General features: G+C 41.0%; 1 protein-coding gene across 5 annotated transcripts in view; it reads right to left on the bottom strand.

Moving 5' to 3' along the window:
• The window catches only part of LOC122551174 (arylsulfatase H-like), a 38,234-nt gene that overhangs the window by 6,391 nt on the left and 21,307 nt on the right, over positions 1-10,536 (bottom strand). For all 5 annotated transcript variants that reach the window (XM_043692802.1, XM_043692805.1, XM_043692804.1 and 2 more), the window contains 3 exons: positions 6,857-6,993; positions 3,262-3,399; positions 1,444-1,606 (listed from right to left, as the gene is read on the bottom strand). In XM_043692802.1, coding sequence (XP_043548737.1) covers positions 1,444-1,606; positions 3,262-3,399; positions 6,857-6,993 — 438 coding nt within the window. The remainder of the gene's footprint in view (positions 1-1,443; positions 1,607-3,261; positions 3,400-6,856; positions 6,994-10,536) is intronic.

Below are 10,536 nucleotides of genomic sequence, written 5' to 3'. Positions count from 1 at the left end.
TGACCTATCACCTTCATCCCCTCCCCCACTCACCTATTGTACTCTATGCTACTTTCTCCCCACCCCACCCTCCTCTAGCTTATCTCTCCACCCTTCAGGCTCTCTGCCTTTATTCCTGATGAAGGGCTTTTGCCCGAAACTGCTCCTCGGATGCTGCCTGAACTGCTGTGCTCTTCCAGCACCACTAATCCAGAATCTGGTTTCCAGCATCTGCAGTCATTGCTTTTACCTCGTTGAACGCCAGAGCAGACTTAAAGAGCCAAATGGCCTTCTCTTGTCCTATTTCCTCCATTCCAATGTTAAAACTTGACTGCATGTCAAGAGCTCCGTTGCAAAGCACCAATGCTAATTATGTCGTGTTAGCCTGTAGGAAGGCAAGTACAACCCTTCTCTAGGGAGGCAATGGCAGAGTGGTATTATTGCCAGACTATTAATCCAGTGACCTGGGTCATGTTCTGTGGATCTGGGTTCAAATCCTGCTGTAGCAGACAGTAGAATTTGAATTCAGTTAAAAAAACCTGGAACTAAGGGTCTAAAGATGACCATGAAACCATTGTCAGTTGTCAGAAAAACCCATCTGGTTCACGAATGTCCTCTGGGAAAGGTGACTGCTATCCTTACCCAGTTTGGCCAACATATGCTGCCACAGGTCTGGGTAATTAGGGATGAGCAATAAACTCCTCACCAGCGACACCCACATCCTCTGCATTAATTTCTTTTAAATATTTCTGCTGAGGCACTTGGAGCTCCCTGCAGTGCAGGCTGAGCAGTAGCAAAACTCAAAATTCAACAGTACCAGGAACGATGCCAGTGTAGTTACAGTATACAGAGGAACCTCGATTATCCGGCATTTGATTATCCGAATATCGATGAACTGGCAAGATCATAAGGTTCCGATGCTTGGCTAAACTATGTTATTCAGCATTCAATTATCCGGGATTCGATTAACCGGACAAAATACTCCCCGCCCGTGTCCTTCGGATAATTGAGGATCCTCTGTAACAAGTTTGCATGATGCACCCATCATGGAGGTAGAGTCATAGAGATGTACTGCACAGAAACAGATCCTTCGGCTCAACTTGTCCATGCTGACCGAATACCCTAAATTAATCTAGTCCCATTTGCCAGCATTTGGCCCATATCCCTCTAAACCCTTTCTCTTCATATACCCATCCAGATGCCCTTGAAATGCTGTAATTGTACCAGATTCTACGACTTCCTCTGGTAACTCATTCCATTTACTCACCACTCTCTGCAGGAAAATGTTGCCCCTCAGGTCCCTTTTAAATCTTTCCCCTCTCATTTTAAGCCCTTGACCTACAAAGTAACTTTTCATGATGTCAAATGGAGTTCAGAATTGAAAAGTTGACCAAGAAAACACGTTTTTCCAACAGGTAGAACACACAGCTATAATAACAGTCCCATGCAATCAACATTCTTTACCTATCTTGTGGTAGTGAGGCACCAGCTAGGCTGACAACAGTTGAGTAAATGTCCATAAGACTGGTAGGCTCATCAATTTTCTTGTTGGAAGGCAACAGCCCTGGCCATCTGAATATCCCAGGGACACGGATGCCTCCTTCCCAACCAGCAAATCCTTTTTTACCTACGAAACAGAAACAAACGTGATAAGAAAGTATTAATTTGCTTCTTACTGATCTGAATCATGCAACTTATTTTCTTCTAAAGTCATGGGGTTGTACAGCACAGGAATAGACCCTTCGGTCTAACTCGCCCATGCCGTCCAGACATCCTAAACTAATCTAGTTTCATTTGCCAGCATTTCACCTATATCCTTCTGAACCCTTCCTACTCATGTACCAATCCAGGTGCCTTTTAAATGTTGTAATTGTACCAGCCTCTATCACTTCCTCTGACAGCTTATTCCATACATGCACCACCCTCTGCATGAAAATGGTGCCCCATGGATTCCTTTTTAAACCATATCCCCTTTCAGCTTAAACCTATGCCCTCTAGTTTTGGACTCCTCTATGCTGGGGAAAAGACCTTAGCTATTCACCCTATTTACGCCCCTCATGATTTTATAAACCTCTATAAGGTCACCCCTCAGCCTCCGACGCTCCAGGAAAAACAGCCCCAGCCTATTCAGCCTCTCCCTGAAGCTCAAACCCTCAAACCCCAGCAACATCCTTGTAAATCTTTTCTGAACCCTTTCAAATTTAACAACGTTTCCTATAGCAGGGAGATCAGAACTGAACACAGTATTTCAAAAGTGGCCTAACCAATGTCCTGTACAGCCACAACATGACCTCCCAACTCCTGTACTCAATACTCTGACCAATAATGGCAAGCTTATCAAACACTTTCTTCACTATCCTATCTACCTGTGACTCCATTCGTATCGTTTTACACTTAGGCCTCACAGCAGCTGTACAGAGTGAAAGAAACATTTCACTTCAGTCCTGAGAAAGTCACATTTCTCCGTTGCATCTGTTCTGTTGATGCAAGCATCTCATTTTCCACTCGGGAACCCTGCAGCCTTCTGGACTCAAGAGTCCAGTTCAATGTTAGGGTTTGAGCACCTTTCCCATGATTTCCCCTACCCCTGACACATCAGGTCTTGTCATTACATGGGCTACTGCCCTGCGCTGTCCATTGTCAGTCACTACAATGCCGTTATTCATTCCACCAGACTGATCCTTAAACAGTCTTTTGTCTAACCAATTGTTTTTCTTTCTCTTTGGGGTCCACCTCCATCTATCGTCCACTCCTCCTCCCTCCCCCCACCCCATCTTCTATAATAAAAACCATTCCTTTCCCAACTACCATCAGTTCTAAAGACCCGAAACATTAACTCTTGATTTCTCTCCACATATGCCGCCAGACCTGCTGAGCTTTTCCAACAATTTCAGTTTGTGTTTCAGAGTTACAGCATCCGCAGTTCTTTCGTCTTTTTCTCTCTGTCTGTACTGTTCTTTGTTCACTTTGTTCTAAGGACTGACTTATGAGCTGACAGACAGTGACAAGCAGAAACCAGCAGGATGACGCCTTGCCCATGTTTGGTCAGATGCCGTAACACTTCCAGGTGTCCAGGATCGATGGTAAGGACTACCAAGGCTATCTCCATGCAGCCTGCATGTCACTAACATTTCCCTCTGACAAATAAACTCACAAATAATGGTAGCTTTCTGAACAATACTCTAGATCTTACAGGGAGAAATAGTTGCAAAAATAGTTATTGATATTTTAAAAACTGTTAAATTCTTAACATTCCTATTTTGGGTTCTGAAATATATTTACCTCTGTATATTCCATTCCAGCCTCCATCATGCTCTCCATTTGATCCGACAGAGTCCACACTGCCTCCATGATCCGAGGTGAAGTGTATCAAGGTTTTATTTGTTAGACCGACATTATCGATGGCCTTTACAATCTGGCCTGGCATCCAAACAAAAGGAACATCAAATTCAATCAGACCTCTGAACTTTAACTAATAGTTTACATTTTATTTGTCTAGAAGGGAGAAAACGTGTGAGCTATTTTTGAGTACTGTTATAACTTGGTGCCAAAGAGTCTGTGAGCATGTTGTTCCTGTGCATTTTAACGAGATTTTACATCATTGACTTGAAGAGCTGGGAGTTAACTATGCAATGTATTTTTAAAAAGTCCAACTCTTTATTCTGAGATCATCCCCTCCGTCCCACAACAGGAAACAATCTTTCTGCATCCACCCCATTAAATCCCCGAACAAGACTGCGTGTTTCAATAATTTGGAGACGCCGGTGTTGGACTCGGGTGTACAAAGTTAAAAATCACACAACACAACAGGAAGCACTAGTTTTCGGTGGTTGTGGAGAATAAGATTGTTAAGGCACAGAATTTATAGCAAAAGTTTACGGTGTGATGTTACTGACATTATATGTTGAAAAAGACTGAATTGTTTGTTAAGTCTCTCATCTTTTAGAATGACCACGTTGGTTTTAGTTTTTGTTAAAAAAAATGTTTTGCGATTTACATATGAAAGAACTGAAACCAACACGGTCATTCTAAAAGATGAGAGACTTAACAAACAATCCAGGTCTTTTTCAATATATCATGTACTTATCCAAAAGTAGGGTTTGCAAGCATTGTAACTGTACCTGCACCCATGACTTCCTCTGGAAGTTCAACTCACACATGAACCACTCTTTGTGAAACAAAGTGTCTAACATCTTTCTTAAATCTTTCTCCTCCCACCTTAAAACCAGTCTTGAAATCTTCCAATCCAGGGAAAGGATACCTGCCATTCACCTTACCTGTTCCCCTCATTATTTTATAAGTCTCTTTATAAGGTCACCCTCAACCTCCTAAACTCTGTTGAAAAAGTCCCAGCTTATCCACCCTCCATACCCAGCAACATCCTGGGTTGTTGGGTATGTCTTCTGAATGTAAATGTCTTCTGAACCATCTCCAGCTTACTAATATCCTTCCTAAAAGAGGGTGACCTGAACAGGATGCAGCATTCCAGAAGAGGCCTCACCAACGTCCTGTACAACCTCAACATAACACTAGGCTCTACATTAGAGAATCGGGCAAGAACACCAATAGAAACAGAGTTTACAGAATCCATGTGTTTGCTCTGATGTTTAAGTGACAGTGAGGTTAGATTGTTTAGGTGTCTCAGGAAGAAACGACAGCTGAAGAAAACTATTGATTGAACGCAAAGAAATTCACCAGAAGGGAAGTGGTTTTTGATTGTGCCAGCCTGAGACAGAGGCCTTAGTGTGGACATTATGGTGGTTCATCACAGAGATCAGGGGATTTGAAAGGATATTGCCTGGATAAAAGGAATAGTTTGAGTTTGAATTTTCTTTTCTCTGTGTTCAAGTCTTTCAAACCTTTTTGTCCAGTGCAATTTAGATAATGTTTGTTTTCCTTGCATAATAAGTGTTATTCTTTGCGTTCAATGTACACTGGCAGCCTCATTTCAGTGGATTTAGTAATTGACCTTCATGGTTAAAACATGGTAGGATTTAATGAGCCAAGTTTCACTTTAGAATCTGATTTGTCCAGTAGTAATAGATATCTACAGAAAAACCTGGCATTGGAGGCAGTTCAGAGAAGTTTCATTCAGCTGAGAACAAGTATGGATGGGCTGTCTTATGTGGAGAGGTTAAGTAGATTGGGACTGTACACATTGGAATATAAAATTGGAATATAAAAGGATGAAAAACAACCTTATTGAAACATACATGATGTTTAGGGGCAAAAACAGAAATTGCTGGAAAAGCTCAGCAGGTCTGGCAGCATCTGTGGAGAGAAATCAGAGTTAATGGTTCAGGTCGAGTGACCCTTCCTCAGAACTGATGGTAGCTAGGAAAAGGTTTTTTTATGCATAACATAGGGTGTGGGGAAGGAATAACTGTATCGCAATAAACCCAAACAGAGAAAAAAACAATTGGACAAAGAAATGGATAACCATCAGCCTGGGAAAATGAATAGCTACTAATGGGGACAATAAGTGGCTAACAATGGGTAATGTATAATACAGACTATGTAATAATATTTCTGATGAAGGGCTTATGCCTGAAACATTGATTCTCCTGCTCCTTGGACACTGCCTGACCTGCTGTGCTTTTCCAGTGCTGCACCCTCAGCTTTGTTCCCCAGCATCTGCAGATCTTACTGTCTCCTAGTTGATTTCAACCTGACTGCGAAGCCTTGAGCAAGTTCTCCTCCTCTCTCTACAAAGATCTCAGTGAGTCCCTCTCTCACTGTACTCCCCAAGTCCTCGCCTGGTGTGTTAAAGTGGTAATTTGAAGCTCATGGTCTTGTTTGTGGACAGAACATATATATATTCTGCAAAGCAGTCACCCAGTCAATGCTTTGTTTCCTACACTGGGAATCCCCAACATGGCTTCCGTCTGGAAAATTCCAGATGCTGTCTCCATTAAAAAACCCATTCATTTCGTCGTTTTGCAAAAATGAAAAGTCAGCTGTGAAATAGAGATTGTGACTCATGTAGTTGAGTTGATGTTTACATATTATAAAGCTGGGGATTCTTGGATTGCATTGGTAGTGTCACTACCTCTGAGGTAGGAGACAGGGTTCAAGTCCCACCTGCTCTAGATGTGTGTAATAACATCTCTGAACAGGTTGATTAATTTTTAAAAGCAGAAAGTCTGTAAAGACATAGCTTTACTGGCAGTTTCTGAGGACAGAGAAACAATAGGAATCCAATTGTGATTGGTGAGTTTTGCCCCCATCAGTGTCACAAGTCCACTGAACTCACCTGACCTGACCTGACAACTGGCAACATTGTCTTGGCAATAGGTAATTGAAGTCTTCAATACATTAGTAGGAAAAACAAGGGAGATAAACTATTTCGGCTAGTTGGGGATTCTGGAACTAGGGGCACAGTCTGAGAATCAGGGCCGGACGGTTATGGAGAGACATTAGGAAGCACTTCTACACACAAAAGGTGGCAGATCTTTGGAACTCTCTTCTACAAATGGCAATGCTCAATCAGTTGGTAATTTAAAATCTGAGATGGATAATTTTTTGTTAAGTGAAGATATTAAGGGATATGGGTCAAAGGCAGATACATGAAGTTAGGCCACAGGTCAGGCATTGAATGGTGGAATGGACTGGGGGGGCGGGGGCGGGGACTGAATGGCCTACTCCTGTTCCTATGTTCCTCACTGAAGAAGAGATTGAGAGTGAAAACAGAAGAGGAAGAGGAAAAATCAGGTGTGAATGGCTAACATTGAAACATGGTTGAGGTGAGGATCAAAAAAAGTAAGAGAAGAAGCAAAATGATACCAAGGACCCTGATAACTCTATGACAATAATGAATGATGCCTCAGCAAATGGTATTTTCTTGATCCTTGCCTTCTCATTGGTCTTTAAAACTTACCAACATGCCAATCCATCTCTTCCACATTGTCTCCATAAGCGCCATGTTTACTCTTTCCAATAAATGCCTTTGTTGTAAAGAAAGGAGTGTGGACATGTAGGAATGACACGAGGAGGAGAAATGGTTTCCTCTGGTTTCTAAAATGTAAAATATAAAATTTTGTCAAGATGAAAGTTTGCTTTTTTAAATATAAAACAATCCTAAAAATACAACCCAATGTCAATTTTAAGGTTTCCACAGCAACATTCTCTCAGCACATTTCCATCTAGAATACAAGGGCAGCAGACACATTGGAACACCACCACATATAAGTTCCCCTCCAAACCATTCATCATCCTGACTTGGATACATATCACTGTTCCTTCAGAGTCACTGGGTCAAAATCCTGGAGCTCCCCTCCTAACAGCGCCATGGGACTATTTGTAAAGATTATACAGTTCAAGAATGCTGTTCACTATCCCCTTCTGAAGGGCAATTAGAGATGGGCGCTTAATTCTGGCCTAGTCAATGACACTCACACGTCACTTTAAAACGTAAAAAAAAAGTCTGCAGTGTCACATTGAAAATAGATTTATTCTCAGGGCAAAAGTGGCATTTATGCCTAAAATAAATTGGCTTGGTAGGCCACTTAAAAGCCAACCACCTTTTAGGTTTTACATCATATAAAACAGAATTACCTCACAAAATATATCAAACTGTACCCATTATGTTGGTAAATAACTAGGTAAAACTGCCATGGTCCCAGAGGACCAAAAGGCTGCTCTCTCACTGCAGAGAGATAACTGGTGGTGCTTTCACCTGACAGTCATCACATCTCAGCTGGTGTGGGAAATTGAACTCATATCACTCTTGGCATCACTGTGCAATACCAACCAGGATCCAGCCAAATGAGCTAACCAACCCCATACTAAATAACTGGAGACTAGATTTAAAATGTACAATTTGGAGACTGTTAACTGCAGCACAGGCTACACAACTTGCGAGAAATTAGGAGCAGGCAAAGACCATTCAGCCCTTAGAGCCTGCTCCACCACTCAATATGATCAGGGCTGATCCTTTATCTCAATGCCATACTTCCACGTCCTCCCCCATATCTCCTGATGCCTTTAAAATTTAAACATTTACCTATCTCTTTCTTGAGTATATTGAGAGACTTGGCCTCCAGAGCCTTCTGTGGTACAGAATTCCACAGATTCATGATCCTTCAAGTGATGATAATAATAAAAAAAAGCTTTGATTGTCAAAGAAAATGATTAATTATAATCCATTAGGTCTCCCTTATAAACTACAGAGATTGCTTTCAAATATATTTTTAAAAGTGATATTTTAGAATGGGACAGTAAGAATACTAGAACTTATTTATTTATTCATGGGATTTGGGCCTCAAAGGTGATTGGAACATTATTTCTAACAAGACATGTTTTGTGCTAACTGCTGATTTACTGGGGGAATTGATTTGCCTGAGTGTCAGGTTCCATTTTCTGCTTTGGATGTTGTCTGGGGAATATTGGTGACCAGCCTGCCAAAGTGAGGAAGCTTCCTAATTTACCTCTTGTGCTACTGGAAAAATCTCAGTTTGAACTGGCTGGGTCTTTTTTAACTGGAGGGTAGGAGGATGTGGGGTGACCCTACCGAGATTTGGAAAATAATGAGGCGTATTGATAAGGTGAATGACAGGTTTTTTTTCCATAGAGTGGGAGATTCCAACACTAGGGGAGCATATTTTTAAGGTGAGAGGAGAAAGATTTTAAAAAGACATGAGAGGAAATATTTCTGCACAGGAGCGTGTTTCGTGTGTGGAATGAACTTCCAGAGGGTGTGGTGGATGGGGCTACAGTTACAACGTTTAAAAACATTAGGATAAGTACATGAATAGGAAACATTTGGAGGGACATGGGCCAAGCGTGGGAGGTGGGACTGGTTTAGTTTAGGATTATGGTCGGCATGGACTGGTTGGACCAAAGGATATGTTTCCATGCTGTATGACCCTATGAATCCAGTGTGAAACCTGATGATGTTCTTGAAAAGCAACTTCAAGAATGCTCAATATTATGGTTCCTCGAGGAGCTGCATTTACAGATCATAGGAACAACTGTTCATGTTTAGTGGTGAATATTTCAACATTCATCATTCCACACCTTATCCTTTCTACGTTCAGTAAATAACCATTATTAGGCAAAAGTATTTGATTTTCCCAAAAGTGAGTCTCTGCAGAGCAAAATCCATTTTTCCCTTTTCCTGGCATGAAGTGTGTGTGTGTGTGTTTTTAAGGTAGGGTTTTAAGAAGGGTAGATATTTATACTTCCATCTTTCCAACTGTGTGTTAATTAGGTTTTATTTTTGCCAAATGAGACTCACTTTCAAAATAAATCAAACACAGAAGTGTAACTGCACAGAAGGAGGCCATTTGGCCCATTGTGTCTGCACCTGCTCTTCAAATGTGCCTCATTACCTACTGTCTGCCAATCTCCTACTATTCCCCATGCTCTTGCATGTTATCTTTATCCAAATTATTATCCAAAGCACACTTGAATGCCTCAATTAACAATCAGTTTGCTCTTTCTTAAAGAAACTTGGTTGATGAGTCATTTTATTTTAAACCTAATATCGATAAATATCTAAATTGACCATATTGGTAACTGGACAGAACATTTAAATTGATATCGCTATTACTGGAATAGTGGGATGAAACAGATATATGGAACACTCCTCCAGCTCAGTCATAACAAACCTTGGTTATTTTCCATAACTGTTACCATTCTCTGGGCAAAGAGAATGAATCCTGTATTAGAAATGTTAGTGACTATCTTCGATTTATGATTAGTAGTTCTGTCTGGCTTGCTATTGCACGTATCAGAGTAACAGCAGCAGATCCTTGTTGTGACCAAGATAAACTTGAGACCACCTTTGTTGGCTTATGCACAGTTTTTTAAAAAATCAGTTATGACTGAATGAATAACTGGCAACATAAGGTAGAGAACACGACAGAGGTTTGGTCTCCCCACCAAGCAGAAAAATATTATCTACATCTACCTCATCAAATGTATCAGAATGGTAGAAGGCCCTTACTTAGTTCATTCCCTCTGTAAAGGAACCCCAGGATATTGTTCCCATTCTGCCTTTATTCTTAATTCGTTCTCAGAATGTAAGTGTTGTTGGCTTGGACAGCATTTATTGTCCAACTAGAAATGAACCGATTGCTTAGTGAGGAAAGGCTGGATTTGTATCCTGTGCAGTTCAGAAGAGTAGGAGGTGACTTCACTGAAACATCGAAAATCCTGAGGGGATTTGACTGAGTGGATACTGAGCGAGAATCTAGAACTAGAGAGTTTAAAAATAAAGTGTGTCCATTTAAGACAGAGGTGAAGAAAAGGCAGGGAATACTGAAAGATTTAAATATTCTTAAGGAAGAGGTAGATAGATTCTTGATTACTGAGGGGCTGGAGGATTATCACAGGTATGATGGAGTTTAGAGTTGAGGTTAAAAATCAGTTCAGACATGATCTTAATGAATGGGGGCACAGGGTAAAGCACTAAGTCTTTTGTTCATATTTTTGTGTCCCTAACTGCCTAGATGACAGTTAAGTGTTACCCATGTTGTTGTAGATCTGAAGTCTCCTGAAGGTTCAACGAGGTAAGGATGGTGGATTTTCTTCCAAAAATGACATTTGTGAACCATA

The sequence above is a fragment of the Chiloscyllium plagiosum genome, chromosome 6, assembly GCF_004010195.1.
Source record: "Chiloscyllium plagiosum isolate BGI_BamShark_2017 chromosome 6, ASM401019v2, whole genome shotgun sequence".
In the NCBI taxonomy this organism is placed as follows: Eukaryota; Metazoa; Chordata; class Chondrichthyes; order Orectolobiformes; family Hemiscylliidae; genus Chiloscyllium; species Chiloscyllium plagiosum.
The sequence above is the reverse complement of the archived record's forward strand: the minus strand, read 5'-3'. Positions and strand labels throughout refer to the sequence as shown.